We start from the raw sequence: 22,016 nt of genomic DNA on the forward strand, positions 1-22,016 counted from the left end.
AAATGTATAGACGGAGAAAGAGAAAGAGGTTACTGGAAAAATGAGGAGAAGAGAACCATGAGGTGGAGCCATTCGTGGAAAAGTAAATGACAGAGAATACATAAAAAGAGGAGATGAGAGCGCCGATGATTACGTCGTGTAGATCGTCACGAACAGAGGTTTCAAATTCACCGCCTCTCGAAACCCATTTCGCCAAGCCTCCACCATTAATCTCTTAATTTTTCAATATCTCCTTCAAATCTTCATTACAAAAGATTTGTATTTGTCATAATTCTTTCCTTTTCAAATCTCAATAAAATAGAAAAGAAATGTTTCAAAGAGAAACTTGAGAATGATGAAGACATGATGAAGAGAGGAAAGAAGAAGGTTTGTTTAGGTTGATGCCACTTAGGGATAGTATTCTTGATTCAGTAATTTGTATACCCAGTTTATTTATTGATAACGACAGATGCATCCAGACTTAGAGAGACAAGAGAAAAAGTAATTTTTGAGTTAAAAGAAGGGTATGATGGACAAACAACACTAAGAATGTACCTCTCAAGTGGAAAGTGTCTTTTATTGTAAATCTAAAGTCATAAAGTGTCTTAGAGAGTAAAAAATTCATTTTTTTTTGGTAACATTAAGAAAGTTGACTTGTCCATAAACATCTGACTCGAGGGGATGAAAATTTATTTTTCAAGATATTCAGGATTAGGTCTTCAGATTACTAGGACCACTACTAATACATTATACAAACTTATAGAATAGTTTTGTAATCAATTTGGCATTAAAACAACGAAGCATGCTGCGTATCATCATGATTTCACGATCTACGATATGAAAAAAGGGTAAGCACTCAAATGAGTGTCACTTTCACATGACAAGCCAAGAGTTGAAAAAAAAAAACTCACAAGGGAAAGTTATTAGTTCAATAAGTTAAAATGATTTAAATCAACAACAAGGCCCATTAGCTCAGTTGGTTAGAGCGTCGTGCTAATAACGCGAAGGTCGCAGGTTCGAAACCTGCATGGGCCATTAGGTATTTTTAATCCTAAACATTATTTCTGCTTCTTTTTAATGCCCAACGAGAATCACCCAAAAGTTAATTTTTGCTTGATATACGAATCTTTGGCTGAAAACCCCATGGGCCAGTAGTTGGCCCAACTAAAAGTCGTCCAATTGGTAGAATATTATAACGGCACGTTGTTAATTGGTGAACACGTAAAACATCACGTAGTCTAGATTCCTTCATAGCCGTTGGTAAAACAAAACCTAGTCATCGCTTTGCTTTTCGTCTATACTTATTTAATAGAAAAGTCACAGCTAAAAAGTTCCTCTTTCGCATTCCTTTCTTCCTCGTAGAGCAATCGCAATCCCTAAACCCCACTCAACGAATCCGATCTCTGTTCAGCTCATCGCCTTTTCTCTGCACATATAAAAGATGGGAAGTGTCGCTATCATCGATTCGTCGAGTATCATCGGAGAAGAAGAGGGTCTGTTATGGCGAGTACCAGTGGAGGAAGAGGCGAGGATGGGAGGCCGCCGCAGATGCAACCTGTTCGTTCTCTTTCGCGGAGGATGACGCGAGCTGGGACCATGATGATTGATCATCCTAACGAAGACGAGAACGTCATTGATAGCGAGCTCGTGCCGTCTTCTCTCGCGTCCATTGCTCCTGTTCTTCGAGTGGCTAATGAGATTGAGGATCAGAACCCTAGGGTTGCTTACCTCTGTAATGATTCTCTCTTTTAACTCATTTGATCAGTTAGGAGTTTTTATAGTTTTGTTATCTATAGTGATGGATTTTGAGAAGCATTGTGATTTTTGTGGAGGATGACAATGTTAAAGTTTCTCATCTTGCTTTACACTTAATCTTACTAGGTCGTTTCCACGCGTTTGAGAAGGCTCATAGAATGGATCCAACATCAAGTGGACGAGGTGTTCGTCAATTCAAAACCTATCTACTCCACAAATTAGAAAAGGTATATTAATGGCAATGCTGTTTCTCTTTGATGTAATAATGGAGTATACAGATAAATCAATGCTTGTTTAATGTTTAGTTTTTGTGTTTGATAGCTTTTTTAGTAGTTTGAGTTAGTAGTTCAACATTCTGGATGTGATTTTATTTCGTGAACTCCTACATCTTGTTCGTACCTTGAGAAAGTAGTTAATGTAGTTTTGTATGTTGTTTAGGAGGAACCAACGAGTGATCCGAAAGAAATTCAGAACTACTACCAGAGGTTCTATGAGGAAAATATACAAAAAGGAGAAGGGAGAAAGACACCGTGAGGATAACTTCCTAACATTTTGTAATCGTTTACATGACAGAAAAATCTTGTCTTCTAATTCTGTCGATTTTGTCATTGTAGGGAGGAGATGGCTAAGCTTTACCAGATGGCGAGTGTCTTGTATGATGTTCTTAAGACTGTGGTTCCTCCAGCAAGAATAGACGAAAAGGTCTTTTAGTGTTCCACCTACATCCTTTTAGTTAGATTATCATCCTGAAGAGGGTAATCGTGGCACTTGACTTTTTTTTTCTTACTGTTGTTGGTATGTAGACCCACAGATATGCTAAAGAAGTTGAAAGAAAGAAGGATCACTATGAACACTACAACATTCTTCCTTTGGACGCTGGAGGGGCAAAAACTGCTATAATGGAGCTCCCTGAGGTTGCTGCATGTGCAAACTTTTCTTACTTCAGCTGTCCATCATTTTAGCCACTCTGCGCTCTTACCGATGTTTTCCATTAAAATGTAGATTAAGGTGGCAGTTCGTGCCGTCTCTAATGTGGAAAATCTTCCTCGGCCAAAACTCCATTCATCCTCGACTAATCCTGACCAAGTGGAAAGGGAAGAAACCAGATCTTTCAATGATATTCTCGAGTGGCTGGCTTTGGTTTTTGGTTTTCAGGTATCATTTTCTTTCTTGCTATTTTTGTAGTCTTTTTTATTTGATGAGCAGTGTCATGATTAAGCTTCCTATTTTTCTTGGTTAAAGAGAGGAAATGTAGCTAATCAGAGGGAGCATCTCATACTGCTACTTGCCAACGTTGATGTGCGTAAGAGGGATCTCGAGAACTATGACGAGGTAAATTTTGTACTCTAAAAAAAATTTGTACTCTACAAAGCTTCCGTTTTGAAGAGTTTAGTACATACAAGTTACTAACTTCAAATGAAATTTAGCTAAAGCCTAGCACCGTGAGGAAGTTGATGGACAAGTATTTCAAGAATTACAGGTCATGGTGCAAGTATTTGCGGTGTGAATCATATCTCAGGTATCGTAATGATCTCTTAGATAAATAAAGTTCTTAACGCTACTACGAATCTTGTGTTTCTATTGGTGGATGGTTTTTCTGTTGGCAGGTTTCCTCCAGGTTGCAATGAACAACAGCTGAGCCTTGTGTACATTGGCCTTTATCTTCTCATATGGGGTGAAGCATCGAATATCCGCTTCATGCCTGAATGCCTCTGCTACATATTCCACAAGGTAGGTTGTTTTTAGCTCAGCGATCATTTTTTCCTCGTGTGTTTCTGTGATGAACTTTGAACTCAAGTTCCCATTTCAATTAAGATATCAACGAAATGCTAGTTTTTGGTTTTGCCTACTATGCTTTTGTTTCTTATGAAATTTTTGAAAGGAAACTTTATGTCGACCTCTATAAATTACTAATGCCTTGGGATCCAACATGCGGATTAAAGATTGGGCACTAACATTCTCTTGGTGATTTCAATTTAGTAAGAATTTTTCGTTGAGGTGACCAACTACAGAAATATAATCACATACGTTCTTTTTTATTGGGTAAGTATTGAGTTCAAGGAAACAAGAACAATAAATTTCTCTAGATGAAGCAAATGACAACGCGCACACCGTTTAAATGTGTATCTAGTTAGTCGTCTTATTATTTTCTGTGATTTGGTTGGTGATAATCTATATACAAAAATGTTGCGAAGTGTTGTGATGATGCTTCCGTATGTGAAATGTTTACCTGATTTTCTATAAGGGAAAAATCTTGTTTTTATACTGTTATTATATAAGTTTTTGTGTAACCATGTGTTTTTTCTTTGAAAAAATCTTCTTGTGAAGATGGCGGATGAAGTCCATGGAATTCTGTTTTCCAATGTATACCCTGTAACTGGGGACACATATGAAGCAGGTGCACCTGACGATGAGGCATTCTTAAGGAATGTTATAACGCCAATCTACCAGGTCTTACGCAAGGTATGTAATTTTCTGTTCTAGGTTTTCTTTTTTTTCCCTCACGTATTAGTTCACTAAGAAGACCAGGTCATTTTGGGTTATAGGAAGTCAGGAGAAACAAAATGGGGAAGGCAAGCCATTCAAAATGGAGAAACTATGATGATCTGAACGAGTACTTTTGGTGAGTTAGTTAAATCAACTCGATCTGGTTTTATATGTTAAGTCAAGTGTTGTCATCTGAGCCGACTCAATTTAACGTTTTAGGGATAAGAGGTGTTTTAGGCTGGGTTGGCCGATGAAACCTGAGGCAGACTTTTTCATCCACTCTGATGAGATTGCACAACATCCAAATGAGGTGTTAATTTTGCTTATTAATACTGCATAAGGACTTAACTTTTGATCTTTATCTTTAATATTCCTTGGATGCTTACTTGCTTCGACTATCCATCTTGTTTTAATCCGATTATTTTTTTATTTCCTTTCCATTATGAACGTTACCAATTTAATTTCTTATTGCAGAGACGTGACCAAGTTCCTCATGGAAAAAGGAAACCGAAAACTAATTTTGTTGAAGCTCGTACGTTTTGGAATCTCTATCGAAGCTTCGACCGAATGTGGATGTTCCTTGTGTTGTCTCTACAAGTAGGATTTAAATTAAAAGTCTCACTCTCCTCCTGCCCTGTTCGATAATCTATATGTAGTAATTCTATTTTTTCAGACTATGATGATAGTTGCATGGAGCCCGTCAGGATCTATTCTTGCGATATTCGAGGAGGATGTATTTTTCAATGTCTTGACCATTTTCATTACTTCAGCTTTTCTCAATCTTCTACAAGGTAACTTGTAATTCAGTTTCAGTTTGACATCGTCCATTTGATGAGTATTTATACCATATTGGCTTACTCATTTGTTCTTATATGAAATGCAGCGACATTGGATGTAATTCTTAGTTTTGGTGCTTGGAAGAGCCTGAAGTTTTCTCAGATTCTGCGGTTTATTACAAAATTTTTAATGGCAGCCATGTGGGCCATCATACTGCCAATTGCGTATTCGAAGTCGGTGCAGAATCCAACTGGACTAATTAAGTTCTTCAGTAGTTGGGTTCAGAGTTGGCCTCACCAGACATTATACAACTATGCTATTGCGTTATATGTCTCGCCAAATATCTTGGCTGCTGTGTTTTTCTTACTTCCACCTCTGCGGAGAATCATGGAACGATCAAATATGCGGATTGTCACGCTTATCATGTGGTGGGCTCAGCCAAAGTTGTATGTTGGCAGAGGAATGCATGAAGAGATGTTTGCACTTTTCAAGTAAGAAATATGATGTTATCCATTTCTGTGAATACATTATTTTTCATTGTTGGACACCGCACATGGCATGGTAACATAGGTTTCAGCTTTTTATGCTTCCATCATTAATTTTGTTTTTAATTCATAGGTATACATTCTTTTGGGTCATGCTGTTACTTAGCAAGCTCGCTTTCAGCTTCTATGTGGAGGTGATTTAGCTTCACATTTATAACTCATATTTATTTCCTACTAATGAATGTTTACCATTTATAACACCCACACTTACTTTCCTAATCTTTCACTTAGTCCGAGCTATCATCTAAAATTTCTACAAGCACCTTTTTGCTGCAGTTATTACATGTACATTTATTGATGTTGCCTGGACAGATATTACCGCTTGTCAAGCCAACGAAGTTAATTTGGGATATGAGTGGCGTAAATTATCAATGGCATGAGTTCTTTCCAAATGGTAGTGATCCTTACTCGTAGTATGATTATTTACTGCTATTAACTTCTATTAATTCTAAACAATGTTGATAACATGCAGCCACTCATAACATTGGTGTCATTATCTCCATATGGGGTCCGATTGTCTTGGTGAGTAATTTTGTACTAATTAAATTGGTAAGAGTAGTTCTAATAACTTGATTCATGTTTAGGTTTATTTTATGGATACGCAAATATGGTATGCCATATTCTCCACTATATTTGGTGGGATTTATGGAGCTTTCAGTCATCTTGGGGAGGTAATTTTTTTTTCTTTTTCTTTTTCTTTTTACTTTGTTAGTATGCAAAAATTATAAACCAAAAAACTTGTCTGCTATTATGATGACATTTTTCTAATTTCCTAAGTTAAAACCCAACATTCTGCAAATTTGTTTTAGTTAGTTTTTCAATTTTTTATATGCAGATACGTACACTTGGAATGTTGCGGTCCAGATTTAGATTTGTTCCCTCTGCTTTCTGTTCTAAGCTTACACCATCACCTCCAGGCCGTGCAAAGAGAAAGCACTTGGTATTAATCATACATATAAATTTAAGTGAGAAGAAAGTATACGCCAAGTATGTTCATTTTAATGGGTGACAAATGTAACATTTGAGTAATGCAGGACGAACAAGTGGACGAAAATGACATTGCGAGGTTCTCACAGATGTGGAATAAGTTCATATATACGATGCGGGATGAGGATCTGATCAGCGACAGGTTTTAGGACTTTTTCTATAATATACTCATCATACTGATCTCCTAAGTTTAGTTCATAAATATACTTGTGTTCTTTGCTTCTTTGGTGTATAGGGAAAGAGATTTGCTACTTGTACCTTCGTCGTCTGGAGATGTTACTGTTGTGCAGTGGCCTCCTTTCTTGCTTGCTAGCAAAGTATTAATACAGATCTCTCTGTAACAGTTTTGCCCCATCCCTTCTCTCTTCTTGATGAACTGTACTCTTTTGGTGTCAGATTCCCATAGCATTGGACATGGCTAAAGATTTCAAGGGAAAAGAGGACGCTGAATTATTCAAGAAGATTAAAAGTGAATACTATATGTATTACGCAGTGGTTGAAGCCTATGAATCGATGAGGGACGTAATATATGGTCTTCTTGAAGATGAATCTGATAAAAGGTACGAATTTCTTTATCCCTTCAGTATTAGATTGTACCCAACATCATTGATACATTTTGAACCTATTACAGACTGGCTGAGTACTAACTATGTACCACTACTGTCTCCCAATTTATATAGGATTGTAAGGGAGATTTGTTTTGAAATTGATGATAGCATTCAACAACATAGATTCTTAAGTGCATTCCGGATGACTGGTATGCCTTTGCTCAGTGATAAGCTAGAGAAGTTCTTAAAAATCCTGGTAACGTGAAGATATTTTTCTTCTCTCCTTCAATACCAATACTTACTTTTCTTTTTATGTGTTTATTATTCTCCTTAATAAAATGTAGTCGTGCTGACAGCTAAGTGATTACGGAGAAGATGAAACTTACAAGTCTCAGATAATCAATGTTCTCCAAGATATTATTGAAATCATCACGCAGGATGTTATGGTTAAGGGTCACGAGTAAGTCTTGATCGTTCATATGTGAAAGGTTGCCTCATTTTTTCTATGCAAGAAAAGCTGTTCTGTTACTTCTTTTTCTCTAGTTCTTAAAACAATCCATAAGGTGTAAGCTCAAAAAACTTCACTATGAAATATTCAGGTAACATGCTCTCTTTATACCTGCAGAATCCTTGAGAGGGCTCATTATCAGAGTGGTGATATTGAAAACGAAAAGAAAGAACAAAGGTTTGAAAAGATAAATCTTGGTGGTCAGAACGACTCTTGGAGAGAAAAGGTATAATTTTTTCTGTCTATAATGTGAACAATCAGCCATGTCTTCTGCCTTTGGATCTCATTCATTCATTCAATCTTACTTTGTAGGTTGTAAGGCTTTTGTTACTTGTGACTGTTAAAGAGTCGGCAATCAATATCCCTCAAAGTTTGGAAGCTCGTCGTCGTATGACATTCTTTGCAAATTCCTTGTTCATGAATATGCCAGATGCTCCTCGAGTTCGTGACATGCTATCATTTAGGTACATATTTTAGACAAGGTCTATGTCTGCTTTATCTTCCGTTTCTCAGGTGGTTCATGGAACCAAGTAACGTTTGTTTTTCACATTTGTGTCTAGTGTCTTAACTCCTTACTACAAAGAAGATGTTCTCTATTCAGAGGAAGAACTGAACAAGGAAAACGAAGATGGAATATCTATTTTGTTCTACCTACAGAGAATATATCCTGGTGAGCGCCTATCTGGTGTTCTGTACGTCTTTATAGCAAGTTTGAAATTTACCCAATGAAAATGTTTTGTAATACAGAGGAATGGTCGAATTTTTCCGAACGTGTTAATGATCCGAAGCGAATTTTTTCTGAGAAAGACAAGACAGATCAACTCCGGGAATGGGTATCTTATAGAGGCCAGACCCTTTCAAGGACAGGTATACTATCAGAATGTTGTAGGAGTTTTTACTTGTATGTATGCGGTATGCGATCGCTAATGTGTTGAAAATCTTTACTATTGCTAGTTAGGGGAATGATGTACTACAGAATGGCCCTCGAACTTCAATGTTTCCAGGAATACACAGAATATGGTTTGTATTTCCTCCAAACTTACAGATTTTATTGTTTGCCTTTTCTGCCTGTGTATGCGTCACTACTACTTTATTTAGTAGTTGTCAAAGGAAATTTCTGGAAAGTTAAATGTTGCTTGAGAGAAAAAAAAAACTGTTTTAAGAACTACTTTTTCATCTTGCAGCTGCCCATAGTGGCTACCTTCCCTCAGCATCATATGACGAGTTTATGAACCGCGCACGAGCTCTTGCAGATCTGAAATTCACATATGTCGTGTCATGCCAGGTATATGGGAACCAGAAAAAGTCAAGTGACGGCAGGGATCGAAGTTGTTACAATAACATTTTACAGCTCATGCTAAAGTAAGAAAGTTGTCACTGTTTTAAAATCAAAACCTTCTTCTTCTTCTAGCTTAGTTTTAATTTTACGCTATTTTTAGGTATCCATCCTTGCGTGTTGCATACATAGATGAAAGGGAGGAGACAATCAATAAAAAATCACAGAAAGTATTCTACTCCGTGCTGCTCAAAGGATGTAACAAATTAGATGAGGTATATAACAAGCCAATTTGTTGGTTGATAATTTATTACATAATTAGGCCTTACCTGAATGTTGTTCTTTATTTTTTTAGGAAATTTATCGTATCAAACTTCCCGGCAATCCTACTGAAATAGGCGAAGGAAAACCTGAGAATCAGAACCATGCCATCATTTTCACTCGGGGTGAAGCACTTCAGACCATAGACATGAACCAGGTAGCTTTCGTCTCTCTATACCTCAACCAGTTTGTTGATTCAAACTTTGTTGTCTCATTCCTTTTTCCCATTTCAGGACAACTACTTTGAAGAGACTTTCAAAATGAGAAATGTGCTACAAGAATTTGATGAAGGTCGTCGTGGCAAGAGGAATCCTACAATTTTGGGTCTTCGTGAACACATTTTTACTGGAAGGTATAATATTCTTTATACCTTTGGTCGTTCTTGATGTTAATGCATGTCTCCACATTTTTGGCACTATTGCACTGTTCTTTTTTAATCTTTCTTGTCTGATTTCCCTTACTCCACAGTGTTTCATCACTTGCTTGGTTCATGTCAAATCAAGAAACGAGTTTCGTTACCATTGGCCAACGTGTTCTGGCTAATCCTCTGAGGTATTCTCATATCTTTTCACTAGGGGAAAAATCCTTGCTACCCGTCCTTTTGCAGCCTCAAATCTGACTTCAAAAGTAGCAGCAGTCTCTGCATCGTCGAATCTTATATATTATCTTAGAACTAAATCTTTTTGTTTCATACAACTAACTCACTTTTCTTTTACAGGGTACGTTTCCATTATGGCCATCCTGATATATTTGATAGAATCTTCCACATCACAAGGGGAGGCATTAGCAAGGCTTCAAAGATAATAAACTTAAGCGAAGATATCTTTGCAGGTAAAGAATGGTCCTTGTTGACAAACGTTAAACTTTCTTCCTCTTTTTTTGTGATGGCTAAATATGGTAACAAACAGGATACAATTCAACTCTTCGTGGGGGTTATATCACACATCACGAGTATATCCAAGCAGGGAAAGGGCGTGACGTAGGGATGAATCAGGTTTCGGTTTTCGAAGCCAAAGTTGCGAATGGTAATGGAGAACAAACACTAAGTCGTGACGTTTACAGACTTGGACGCCGGTTTGATTTTTACAGGATGCTCTCCTTCTACTTCACCACTGTTGGTTTCTATTTCAGTAGTATGGTATGCCTAATTCCTCATTCAATGATAGTTACTTCCTCTTCCACTTGTAGAAAGCATGTCTTTTCTTGGATTGTTCAGACGAGTAAAAAGCATTCGTCTTTTCTGTGTTTCAGATAACGGTTCTCACAGTATATGTGTTCCTATATGGGCGTCTTTATCTGGTATTGAGTGGATTGGAAAAGGAGATTCTGCAAAGTGCAATTGTGCATCAATCCAAAGCTCTTGAGGAGGCGCTAGCAGCTCAATCAGTTTTCCAGTTAGGTTTTCTGATGGTTCTACCAATGGTTATGGAGATTGGCCTAGAAAAAGGGTTCCGCAAGGCCTTGGGAGATTTCATTATAATGCAGCTTCAGCTTGCCTCTGTTTTCTTCACGTTTCAGCTGGGAACAAAAGCTCATTACTTTGGGAGGACGATTTTGCATGGAGGTTCTAAGTACAGAGCAACTGGTCGTGGATTTGTTGTTTTCCATGCCAAGTTTGCGGATAACTATAGACTATACTCGAGAAGCCACTTTGTCAAGGGACTGGAGTTGGTCATGCTACTGATAGTTTATCAAGTATATGGAAATTCGTACCGTAGCTCGAGTCTTTATATATACATCACATTTTCAATGTGGTTCCTAGTGACTTCTTGGTTGTTTGCTCCGTTTATATTCAACCCATCTGGATTTGAGTGGCAAAAGACGGTGGACGACTGGACTGACTGGAAAAGATGGATGGGGAACCGTGGTGGCATTGGAATCCTCGTTGAAAAAAGTTGGGAATCATGGTGGGAATCAGAGCAAGAACATCTCAAGCACACAAATTTAAGAGGAAGGGTTCTCGAGATACTTCTCGCACTGCGTTTCCTCCTTTACCAGTATGGAATTGTGTACCACCTCAACGTAGCTCACCGCGACACAACAATTCTGGTATGATAATGTTCTTTCTTCTCTTTGTCATGATGCTTCCCGCTTTTATCTTTGGATAACTTTGAAACCTTTCTTCTGTAAGGTTTATGGACTCTCTTGGGGAGTCTTGTTGGCAGTTCTCCTCGTCCTAAAGGTAAGGCTGCGAAACAATCTGTATTCAGAGATAGTTTAACACAGTGGGTTGGTTTCCACTTCTCACATTGATGGTTGTTTTGTTTAATCATCTGACAGATGGTATCGATGGGAAGAAGGAAATTCGGTACAGATTTTCAGGTTATGTTCAGGATTCTCAAGGCGCTTCTCTTCCTCGGTTTCTTGTCAGTCATGACTGTATTATTTGTAGTCTGCGGCCTCACCATTGCAGATGTATGCGCTTCATTCCTCGCTTTCTTGCCTACCGGCTGGGCCATTCTTCTTGTAAGTTACCACACAACTTTCTTAACTGCACAAAAGTCTTGTTTTCTTTGATGAGAATAAAGTTTGATAAGCTGTTGACTAATGCTTTTTGAAGATCGGGCAAGCGCTGCGTGGTGTGCTTAAGGGACTAGGATTCTGGGACTCGATTAAAGAGTTAGGGAGGGCGTACGAGTACATAATGGGGCTTTCGATTTTCACACCCATTGCTGTCTTATCTTGGTTCCCATTTGTGTCTGAGTTCCAAACCAGACTGCTGTTTAACCAAGCTTTCAGTCGCGGTCTCCAGATCTCTATGATCCTCGCTGGAAAGAAAGACAAAGAGACACCTGCCCCCTCCAAGTAGACAGAGAGACACCTTCCATCTCCAAGTAGACAGAAAGACAAAGAGACACCTTCCACTTCCAAGTAGACACCTTCGTATTCTTTGATCTTCATTCTTTTTATTCAGTTGTTGTTGTTAGTATATTGATTCGGTCTTTAAGATTATAGAAAAATGTTGTTCATTGAAATTACTTTTTGGTCCTGTGTATTCTAAGAGGGACATCATCTTACATATACACTCGAAAGCTAAGTGTTGAGAAAGTTAGAAAACGAAGCTCCAACGAGACCTCCTTCATTGTCGGTATGTACATGCGTTTAAGTAGGTGTATGTGTCCGTTGCATCTGTTAGATACATCTTTTAGTAGGTAGGTGCCTGCATTGAGGTTCCTCTGAAGAGAACAGTCTCTGGAAAAGAGCGTAATCATTGATGCAGCCGTTGGAGAATAAGGTCTTTCATGCCACCATTAAAAATTTGGAAAAGCTATCGGCCTTGTCTGAAACCTATGTCTCGTGTTTTGGTATCGAAGTGATGAAGAATGATAAGTAGTATTTACTAGTCAGAGAGTAAAAAAAAAACACCACAATCATTGTAGTATTGGTTTGGCTATGTCTCAAAAGAGATTGGGAATACAACAAAAAGACTTGGAATCTAATGTGTCTGTAAATAAGTTCTATGAACTCCAAAAGCATGGTAACAAATGACACATAGACAATTTGAACAGTCCTAGGTGATGTCGAACTTTGGAGGAAAGCTAACAGAAAGCCGAAAAGGGAGGTGAAGCAGCATGGAGGTTTTGTTGGTATACGTCTGAGAAATTGAAACCAAACGTGGTAAGCCTTAGGTGGTTCCAGAGTTTTCATGCTCTACCGCGCACGAGAAACAAGACATTGCTTTCATGTCAAATGCCTGTAATACAAAGATAAAAGAGTGTACCTAAGCTGTGACTGACTGCAAATAGAAATTTAACAAGAAAGACCGTCAAAATGATTCTCAGAACAGCTTTAATTTGTAAAGAATCAGCGTCCAAAGCTTTGGATATCAAGCAGCAAGTAAACTAAAGACTTCAAATCTCAACCCCACTCAAAGGAGTAAGCTTATGGTATGAAGTATATATCTCCACCCCCAACTAAATGCATAAGAGAAAGAGAATGAAGCGGCAGTGCTGGAGTAATCTTTCTGTACTACAAAATCCCGGGGGAGACATAAACTACGAAGCATGAGAAAACAATTTCAAACTGAGGTGACAAAACATAGTGCAATTCAACACACGTTCTTTGAAATCCACTAATATAAACCATAAGAGCAAAGGTTATGAAGATAGCCTACAGGAAGCGCTAAGCAGACTAAACAACATAGAGGTGGTGGGCTGTGCATAACTTTGAAGTAAGAGTTGTTACCTCTTGAAGAGTTCAGAAAAGTAGCGTGTACCATTGTATGCTACGAACCACATCAAGACTACCACCAAACCATCTGAAAAGAAGAGTTGAGGAAAGCCAAAGAAGATGCAAAAGCAGAGATCTCATGTCCTTGGAAAAAATTCTAGAATGTATCAAGTTAATCTCAAAAACACTATTCAGCAAAGAAAAAAACTCTTTAATGCCATCATAAGAATGAACAGAGACATTTGTTTTAAGACAACAACACGAGTGAAAGAAACTCAGTGGCAATTGGAACCATTTATTTATTTATGTTTAAAAATCAAAACTTGCATATCTTCCTAACGATCGAAGAGTATCATCATTCTCAAAGCAAGATCTCTCAAGAGAACGACTCAAGCAGAGAGAGGGAGAAAAAGGATACTGAAGAGGTATCGTTCCCACCAATCAAGCATGTAGAGCCCGAACGTGACATTGTAAAGGTAGATTTTTCGTTGAACCCAGTTCATATCTGATCCACTTCCTACAACCAAAAAACACAGACAGGAGATTACAAATCTGGGCTTCAATGATCGGAAACACACATAGTCCAAGTTTCAAAATTTACCACGCAAAAACGTGATACAGATCATATAACAAAAAGCACCTAAGAGATTCGAGATCTACGAGATGGTAATCGTTTCTAACTCCACAGTCTCAAGTACCGAATAGAGAAATCAAAATTAGACAAGGAGACATCAAAGGGATCAAATTCTATAATGGACCACTTGCATCTGAAAAAATCTATTATGGACCCCTTATAATTTGAATTTCTTTTAGAATTAAATTTAATATGAAAAGTCAGCAAAATGTCCATCAAACCTAAAAACTTTAACTTATTTACCAACCCAACCAACTAAATCCGAACCCAAACTCAATACCCAAAACCCGGCCCATATTCATTTAACTTTAAATATTTAAAATTATTTTTATCAGTTGTACCAGTTGTACTAGTTGTACAGTTATATCAGTTGTACAGTTATACCAGTTGTACAGTTATCAGTTGTACTAGTTATACAGTTATATCAGTTGTACTAGCAGTACTAATTGTACATTTGAACTAGTTATACAATTTATAATAGCTGTGGCATTGTTGTTTTTAAATAGAAAGTGTAAAACACCGATTATAATAATATTTGAGTTTTAAGAATTTTTTTCATATCCGACCTGGATTCGTGGTTAAATCAATAGACCCGATACATTATACATAATCCGGTTCATATTTAATGAAAAAAAAACGTTAATTAAAAATTAGATAGAGCCCGGTAAAAATCCAAAAACTCACTATTAACCCGCTAAAAACACAAAATATCTGATAGTATTTTTTTTAAAAAAATTGATGGAATTACTCATATATTTTTTAACATTACATAAATTTGTGATTCTTTAGAATATTATGAAATTTTATTAAGTTATCCAAATAAAAAATGAAAATATAAAAAAGCTTATTGATATGAAAATATTAGTTTATTTTCGTTATTAATAACCTATTATAAGTTTGTATTTATAGTTTAGATTTAAAAATTGATCTGGAAGTTGAGTTAAAAAATCCTTAAAAAAGAATGGATCCTTACGATAAATCCCTAAATACTTTGGAAGTTTCCTTAAAAATCTCAATCACCATAGCGGCTGATCCAATTGAGAAAGCTGATTTAGATAAAAAAAATCTCCAAAATTCACTCTTCCCTGCATGCATGTCTCAAAGAGCCATCCAACCAACTCTGGATTTTATCAATAGAAATATACTTTCACCGAGAAAACAAAAGATGATGCATAAGCCATCACAAGTCGAAAAAGAATATATTATTTAACAAAATAAATCATTTTAATCAAATAATTTTGTTAAAATTACATTTAATTAGTAAATGATATAAATCAGTAGTTTTAAATGATATATATTTTTGAATAACTTCTTAAGTTGAGACTAATTTTTTGTAAAATGAACTGATGCAAATAATTTATATTTTTACATCAATTACTAAATGAATTGTTGTAAATTATGTGTATCATCACTTTCAGAGTCACTTTATAATTGTACCGACTGTACATAGTTGTACTAGTTTTTGAGTTGTAATGGTTTGTGCATAGTTGTACTTTGACAGTGAAATTGAAAAAAAATAGTTGTACCACATTAAAAATAAATATACCCCGGTTGTATTACTTCTATATGTTTAACTATCTGATATCACATATAATTGAATCATAAATTTTGTTAAAATGCATTCGGTGTATGTTTTCAAAAATATAGTGGACAAACATGTAAACAAACCCTTAAAATATAAGGTGGAACATGGAAACTTATGAGATATTGTAAATAATTGCCAAAAAACATTTAAAAAATAAAATTGTTAGGAGAGACCATTATAAACACACACTAATTTGGTCATTTGACTACTTTTTGCATAAACAAATAATGACAAGTGATAATGATATATATGAATGGTACAACTAGTACAACTACTCGAGGTCAGTGTTCAACCACAATGTTTAAAACATGATACTTGTTTAAAACGTAATACACATTTAAACAATACTAAATAAAACAATAAATAGTTGTACCAGTTTTCTAGTTATACCGACGATACATAGTTGTACTAGTTTTTTAGTTGTACCAGTTTGTGCATAGTTGTACTTTGGCAGTAAAATCTAAAAATATTAGTTGTACCTCATAATAAATACAATTACCTTAGTTGTACCACTTCTTTATGTTTACATGACATTGCCCGGTTACAATGAAATCATCAATTTCGTATAAATACATTTCATGTATGTTTTCCAAAAATTATGTAGACAAATAAGTTAACAAACCTTAAAAGTATAAGGTAGATCATGTAAACTTATGAAATTATGCAATAATTGTTTTTCCAAAATTTCAAATAAATTAAGAGAAACTTTTTGAATACATACCAATTGGGAATGAGATTGTTTTCTCATGTAGAATGCCAAATTTATTTTATCAATTTCTGAATGTCAAATTTGTACCAGTTGTACCAGTAATACTCATCTAATATATAATAAAAGTATATCAATTGTTTATATATCTAGTTTTAGGGCTTTTACTAATACTTTCACATGTAAAAATATGTTTGATGTTTGTAAAGATAAATCAAATATATTCATAAAAGTTATAGTTACATATGTTACGTAAATGATAATCATTAAATTATTTTGTTTTTGTGTCTTTAGCATAAATGCAGTCACGTAAAACATTGGGAGTGTCGTGCCGATAAATAAAATATTATGTTCTTTGTTTAATCATCAGAAGTAGATGACAAAAAAAAAATCATCAGAAGTGAAAGTAAGAAAACAAAATAAAAGGTTGAGACTTTATTAAGTAACAAGCCGGATGTATTGACTTTGACAGACTATAAAATCTCATAGATAATTTCATAAGCTGGTAAGCCAACACTGATCACTTAGCTGCTTTTACTAGACCTGTCATCTTTCATATCTTTTGAGATTATAAGTACTTTACTCTCCAAAACATCTTTAAACTTCCTACATTCCACAGAGAGACCATCCAATAGCTGCAGATTTCAATACACATCATAAGTTAAAAACGCAAAAGGCCACTTTAATTTTTATAAGAATTTTCAGTGAAGTGTTTATCTCGAGAGGCTTAACATCAAAACTCTGACTGATCCCACTCTTATTGAAGATGTATCTTTGACAGAGCTCAGTCTTGGTATAGGACCTGAAAAAGCTGTTGATTCAGCTTCCATTTCTCAATACTTAGGCCTTGAAAGCAAGATTTTTCATGCATGTCGAGTATGCTATACTCGTCTTTGACACAAGGGATCACCAGAGGTCACATAAGAGAGATGAGGGAAAAGTGACGGATAGAGAACTTAGAGAGGACAAGCTGTGGTGGTGAATCGTAGTGTGGTGAAGGCACATGGGTTCAGTGAAGATTTCAAGCTCTGGTCTTGGAAGAGAGAAGGCCACGGTGGATAAAGAGCTTCATCCACGATGCAGATGTCATGGAGTCGAATACATGCTGAGCACCGAAGCTGTTGGGATCGCTGGGATCGATGTCTCAATCAGGTTTGGTTGTGGCTCACCAAACCGGCGGAGGAGTTGGAGAATAAAGCTGAGAAGAGGTTGTGGCATCAGAGCTCAAGATAAAGCAAGGGATGTCACGAGTTTTGACGCCATTTAACATGGTGGATAACAAGCTTCATCTTTGATGCCGATGCAGTGGAACATGGTTGAAGACGATGAGTAGTAGAAGAAAAGACGCAGAGAATGAGGAAGAAGAAAACCCTACGCCGGCGACCACAATTTTTTTTAATTTTGTGTTTTTAATTTTATTTTAATTTAGTTTCATTAAGGGTGTTAAAGTAATTTACATGATAGAGGTCCATACAGATTTTTTTTGGATGCTGTAGATTATTTTTTGACCTTTTGGTCCATATGAGATTTTGGTCCACATCAAAGCTGGAATTGTCTGTCTTTTTGACCATTGGATTAGTTCCGACCAGGTTTACGTAAACCGGTTTACTGTAGGATTTCGGTTTTTGGGACTAACCGGATTTCTTAAAGTTACGTAAACCGGGTTAATGTAACCAGTTAGTTAATTCCGGTTATGTGGGACTAAACCGGGTTCTCATCTCTACCTTGTCTTCTCTTTATCCACGCGCGTGTGCGCTTTGTAATAAGAAGACGATCAAAGATGGCGACGACGACGACGAGCGTCGTCGGAGCTCCGTTGGTGGTTGCCCGGTCTAGACGGATTCCGACGACCCTCAAGTGCTTCGCTTCCACCGCGAATTCCGAGCTTCTCCGCTCCCAGCTCGATCAGCTTCACGCGGAGGCAGAGTCCACTCGTGCTAAAGGTCTGACCTTTATCTGCTAATCTCCCTCTTATTTGGAATGAGTAGTGCCCTGTTTGATGTTGTCTTTGTTGTTGGTCCAAAGCAAATAGTAATAGGTTGAGACTCTTGAGATTATCTGAGGCTGCAGAGAATCTACGTAGACAAGCTTCTCTTCATGTTCAGACGGGTAAAGAGAATGACGCAAGAGAGTTGCTTCTCCAGAAGAAGAAAGTCATGCAAGCTTTGGACAAGGCCAAAGCTCGTATCGAGTTGCTTGATACCCTTTCTTCAAAACTCAACGAGGTACAGTGAGAGAATTCTCAACAATCCTAGTTCAGTTTTGAGTTTATTGTGTTTTAATTGTCTGTGAAACATGTGTTTGAGAAAGCTTGGTTTGGTTTCAGGCAATATCTGTCAAAGAAACACAGCTGATTGGGAACATATCTTTAGATCTGGAAGTAGATAGAGAGAGGACTTCAGATGGAGTTCACATTGTATCTCCAAAGCCTGAATCTACTGAAGAAGGGCATGAGAATGACCAAACTGACTTGGGTTCTCAGGAAAGTCAACTTATTGAAAACAACTTTGAGGAACACCAAGAAACTGGACTGGAAGAGGCTTTAACTGGTAACATCTTCAGTGAAGTGTCTTCTTATGAGTCTTTCCTGGAGAATCTAGACCAGAAACTTGGCAGAATCGAGGATGAGCTAGTTACTGTTGTGAATGTTGCGTCGTTGGTGCTTAGTCATGAAGATAAACCCAAGAATCTAAAGGTTCAGCAAACATCAGAGATTCTTGAAGAGATTCGTTGTGTGAGGGAAAGGTAATAACACACTCAGAAAATCACTTAAGTTTTACACCTAATCACTCTAGTATTACTTATTACATGAATCTTTATTGTGTTTGCTTGTGTAGGATTGCAAGTATCATTTGCAAAGAAGCAAACATCAGTTAGTGCCTCAAGCTCCTCTTCTTGGTATGAACAGTGTAGCATTTCTATACTCATTCAGGTCTATGGACATTATCTTGGTGTGATGTGAATATTAATTATCTTCTAAGTTTGGTACATTGAATTTTGATGTGATATATATTTATATATACAACATAGGAACATAAACATTCATGACATATCTTCCTTGCAGATAGAATTTAATATATGAATTAACTACAGATACCAAACTGTGCAATGATTTTCAGATGTTTTAGTAACAAAATTGATAGCATTAAAGCGACAGGTAGAGGTTCTGGACTAAACAAATCAAGAAACAAAGACTATGTATAATCAAAACATTCCCATTACATATCAGTTGTCCTGAGAAAGAAAAAAGATGATAAAAAGTGAAATGATGCCAACGAATCAACCATATAGAATTTAAACATCTAAGTCCTGAAATGACACTTAACTATTAAACAAAACCCAAAAAAAAAACTGATTATTTTTATTTGACAATGCCTTCATTCCCAGCAAGAACCAAGTACTTATCCTTCCTTGTGAGATTAGTGCACTCAAACCCCAAAACTCTAGCAAGTTCTCCCTGTATGAAATTTGCAACTTCAAAGCTTGACTTACCTCCAGCACAAGTCATCTCTTTAGGCAACTTCTTCAAAATCTCAATACAATAAACCGGCCTAGGGTTCATCAGAAAGAAGATAGGGTCTAAACACTTGAGCCCACTCGCGGTCGTCCCGTAGAACATGCTCACTCTAGCATCCACAGCCACCGGAACAATGTCCTCAGTCAACTCAGCGAACAAAGGACTGAATCTCAGCAGATAAGGCTCTCTACAAGTGGTCCCTTCAGGACAAACCACTAAGTCTCCTTTGCTCAGCAGTCTATGCATCGCCTCGCCGTCTTTCTTCCTGTCTCTCTTGAGACTAACGGTCTTGAGAGGTGCAATGAGCTCGGAGAACTTGCTTAGGCTGTACGTAACCGCGGTCAAGGGCTTGCCGAGAGAAGTGGTGAGAAAGACAGGATCAAGAAGGGTCCTATGGTTGCATACATACAAGACCCCACTCTTACCTTTCTCCGGAGGGCCGTTATACAAGTTATGCGTCTTAAAAGTGATCCTAACACCGGAGATAGCAGCCAAGAAGTTGGCTACGTGGTAAGGAAGCAAGACTCCTATCAAGATCCTGAAGACAGCTAGGAAGAAACCGATAGGGAGCCATGTGAACATAGCGAGTGTAGCTGATGGTGTCGGCAAGAAAGCTAATCTCCCGTCATGGAATATCAATGGCTTTGGGTATCTTTCTCTAGGCAGAGTGTTCATAGAGTCTTCTTCATTACAAACGTAAGCTTCCTGTGAGGAGAAACGTAGAAGAAAACTGAAAAGTTAGTAACTACTTTTTTGTATGAAACTTAGAAGTAATGAAAACGTAAAGAAAGAAGAAAGTTACTTTGCAAATGGAGATGAAGGTGTGATCTTGAACGCTTGAAGAGATTCCAATACCAAGTACAGGCTTCTTCTTGTTATTGTTATCAAAGTAGTCTTTGGCTGCTCTATGTTTCACGAGAGATCCTGAAGTTAAGCCGGTGTAGACTTTCCTCCCCATAACTTCAATCTCTGGCAGTTTAGTCCCAATCACATCATCAGCGTTGAGATGCTCTCTCAAAAACCTCTCCACCATCACTTGAGGCAAGGTGGTGAACACGACTTTGGAGTACGCAGTTTGAGACCAGATGTTGTAAACCTGGAGGTTCAAGCTCTCAAGGAAGAACTTGGGTAGAACCGACCTGGAAACGTTGTCCATGTCTTTGACTTTAAGACCAGAGAATGTTATGAAAGTGAGGACTTTGAGTTTGGTTTCTTGTGGCAGTGCCCATAGGAAAGAACAAGAGACCAGGAGAATGATCGCTCTGATGATGGATCCTCCTTCGAAGGCTACGAGCATGAAGTAAGGGAAGAAGGCGTGGAAGTGTTTGCTCGAAAGCTGTCTTAAAAGAACATCATCGATGTCACAGACCAAGGTGTCATCAGGAGAAACAGAGCATGTTCTGTTTTCATACTTTGTAATGCTTGGGAAGAGAGGGTTTATAGAATCTTGATTTTCTTGGTTTTGTTGTTGTTGTTGTTGTTGATTATTAAGAAGATGAGAAGTGTTGTGTTGAGATTGTGATTTGGAGAGGTTTAAGAAGTTTTTAAGCTGGAAACCATAGCCTCTAAGCTTTCTTGCAGCTCTGTAACATGAGTTAGCAAGAAGACGGTAAAGAACCCATTCTGCAAGAATCACTAGAAGCTCTGGAAACACCATAGCTAAGGCTTATAGAGAGAGAAGGAAAGAAAGAAAGATGAGTTAATGTGTTGAAGAGGACAAAGAGGTTTCCAGAGGAGATTTATATATAGTGAGTGAGTGATGATAGGCGAGAGCAGAGGTGGTGTGAAGGTTGACCCTTTTTTAATTTAATTTAATTTTTGCCTTTTTAAAATTTTTGGTTAACACACACATCTTGCATTAACTGTACGCCACAACGTCTATGAATTAAATTTAGTACGTGTTTGTATTCGTTTCCAAGAAGTTGTGGTTGAATGTTGATGATTCTAATTTTCTACCTGTATTTGGCTATTTGCATACATAAATCTAACGAATGTAGCAATACATTATAGTGTTGTTGCAGTCATGCATCACATGATTTTCACTGCTATTGCTTTTGCTTTTGCTTTTGCTTTTTTTCTATATTTAATGTCTATACACGTCGGTTCATCTATATACTATTTGTTCACTGATCACAAACGCATAAAATCATAGCAACGTACCACGCAAGATTTGATCACGTTTGAGTCGTTGACTATAATGATCATTAAGGGATGGGACTGC

At 37.1% G+C, this 22,016-nt stretch overlaps 4 protein-coding genes and 1 non-coding gene across 6 annotated transcripts; 3 read left to right on the top strand and 2 right to left on the bottom strand.

The window, feature by feature from the left end:
* The first annotated feature begins 622 nt into the window (after positions 1–622).
* LOC103844035 (callose synthase 7) lies at positions 623–12,235 on the top strand. The gene is made up of 41 exons (XM_009120809.3): positions 623–1,711; positions 1,861–1,961; positions 2,173–2,264; positions 2,349–2,436; positions 2,538–2,648; positions 2,737–2,889; positions 2,977–3,066; positions 3,162–3,253; positions 3,342–3,465; positions 4,063–4,197; positions 4,281–4,357; positions 4,441–4,531; positions 4,696–4,818; positions 4,895–5,012; positions 5,105–5,489; positions 5,617–5,677; positions 5,856–5,937; positions 6,016–6,065; positions 6,128–6,214; positions 6,379–6,483; positions 6,578–6,672; positions 6,766–6,847; positions 6,927–7,090; positions 7,211–7,334; positions 7,435–7,538; positions 7,704–7,812; positions 7,899–8,050; positions 8,147–8,256; positions 8,334–8,453; positions 8,541–8,606; positions 8,771–8,948; positions 9,026–9,137; positions 9,218–9,340; positions 9,417–9,535; positions 9,652–9,735; positions 9,902–10,014; positions 10,092–10,321; positions 10,435–11,232; positions 11,315–11,365; positions 11,464–11,649; positions 11,744–12,235. The coding sequence occupies exons 1-41, from the start codon at positions 1,480–1,482 to the stop codon at positions 11,990–11,992; spliced, it is 5,766 nt and encodes a 1,921-aa protein (XP_009119057.2). The 5' UTR covers positions 623–1,479; the 3' UTR covers positions 11,993–12,235.
* TRNAI-AAU lies at positions 941–1,014 on the top strand. Its single transcript has one exon. It is a non-coding gene; the product is annotated as a tRNA-Ile (tRNA).
* Positions 12,236–12,532: 297 nt separating the features above from the next.
* Positions 12,533–14,117, bottom strand: LOC103844034. Of its 2 annotated transcripts, none has more exons than XM_009120808.3 (4): positions 13,994–14,117; positions 13,772–13,870; positions 13,369–13,441; positions 12,533–12,877 (listed from the first exon to the last, which is right to left on the bottom strand). In XM_009120808.3, exons 2-4 carry the CDS (start codon positions 13,854–13,856, stop codon positions 12,865–12,867), a joined length of 171 nt encoding a protein of 56 aa, XP_009119056.1. In that variant the 5' UTR covers positions 13,857–13,870; positions 13,994–14,117; the 3' UTR covers positions 12,533–12,864. The 2 variants fall into 2 exon arrangements, with proteins under 2 accessions (XP_009119056.1, XP_009119055.1); XM_009120807.3 differs by having other exon boundaries at positions 12,536–12,877; positions 13,955–14,107.
* A 3,873-nt stretch (positions 14,118–17,990) lies between these two features.
* Positions 17,991–19,328, top strand: LOC103844033. The gene is made up of 4 exons (XM_009120806.3): positions 17,991–18,221; positions 18,304–18,503; positions 18,605–19,023; positions 19,116–19,328. Exons 1-4 carry the CDS (start codon positions 18,059–18,061, stop codon positions 19,153–19,155), a joined length of 822 nt encoding a protein of 273 aa, XP_009119054.1. The 5' UTR covers positions 17,991–18,058; the 3' UTR covers positions 19,156–19,328.
* A 130-nt stretch (positions 19,329–19,458) lies between these two features.
* LOC103844032 (glycerol-3-phosphate acyltransferase 1) lies at positions 19,459–21,695 on the bottom strand. The gene is made up of 2 exons (XM_009120804.3): positions 20,598–21,695; positions 19,459–20,500 (listed from the first exon to the last, which is right to left on the bottom strand). Exons 1-2 carry the CDS (start codon positions 21,450–21,452, stop codon positions 19,640–19,642), a joined length of 1,716 nt encoding a protein of 571 aa, XP_009119052.1. The 5' UTR covers positions 21,453–21,695; the 3' UTR covers positions 19,459–19,639.
* Positions 21,696–22,016: the final 321 nt, after the last annotated feature.

This window comes from Brassica rapa, chromosome A10 (assembly GCF_000309985.2).
Source record: "Brassica rapa cultivar Chiifu-401-42 chromosome A10, CAAS_Brap_v3.01, whole genome shotgun sequence".
In the NCBI taxonomy this organism is placed as follows: domain Eukaryota; kingdom Viridiplantae; phylum Streptophyta; class Magnoliopsida; order Brassicales; family Brassicaceae; genus Brassica; species Brassica rapa.

What these genes read in the sequence shown, in the direction of transcription:
- LOC103844035 (XM_009120809.3), top strand. Translation starts at nt 1,480, where the DNA reads ATGGCGAGTACCAGTGGAGGAAGAGGCGAGGATGGGAGGCCGCCGCAG. An exon ending in CTTTCTTGCTTGCTAGCAAA is followed by an intron (nt 6,848 to 6,926) that starts GTATTAATACAG and finishes TTTTGGTGTCAG; the next exon opens with ATTCCCATAGCATTGGACAT. An exon ending in AGAAGTTCTTAAAAATCCTG is followed by an intron (nt 7,335 to 7,434) that starts GTAACGTGAAGA and finishes TCGTGCTGACAG; the next exon opens with CTAAGTGATTACGGAGAAGA.
- LOC103844034 (XM_009120807.3), bottom strand. Translation starts at nt 13,979, where the DNA reads ATGATCTGTATCACGTTTTTGCGTG. An exon ending in CTGTATCACGTTTTTGCGTG is followed by an intron (nt 13,871 to 13,954) that starts GTAAATTTTGAA and finishes TTTTGGTTGTAG; the next exon opens with GAAGTGGATCAGATATGAAC. An exon ending in GTGGGAACGATACCTCTTCA is followed by an intron (nt 13,442 to 13,771) that starts GTATCCTTTTTC and finishes TCTTCTTTTCAG; the next exon opens with ATGGTTTGGTGGTAGTCTTG.
- LOC103844033 (XM_009120806.3), top strand. Translation starts at nt 18,059, where the DNA reads ATGGCGACGACGACGACGAGCGTCGTCGGAGCTCCGTTGGTGGTTGCC. An exon ending in AGAGTCCACTCGTGCTAAAG is followed by an intron (nt 18,222 to 18,303) that starts GTCTGACCTTTA and finishes GTTGGTCCAAAG; the next exon opens with CAAATAGTAATAGGTTGAGA. An exon ending in TTTCTTCAAAACTCAACGAG is followed by an intron (nt 18,504 to 18,604) that starts GTACAGTGAGAG and finishes GTTTGGTTTCAG; the next exon opens with GCAATATCTGTCAAAGAAAC.
- LOC103844032 (XM_009120804.3), bottom strand. Translation starts at nt 21,452, where the DNA reads ATGGTGTTTCCAGAGCTTCTAGTGATTCTTGCAGAATGGGTTCTTTAC. An exon ending in CCTTCATCTCCATTTGCAAA is followed by an intron (nt 20,501 to 20,597) that starts GTAACTTTCTTC and finishes TTCTCCTCACAG; the next exon opens with GAAGCTTACGTTTGTAATGA.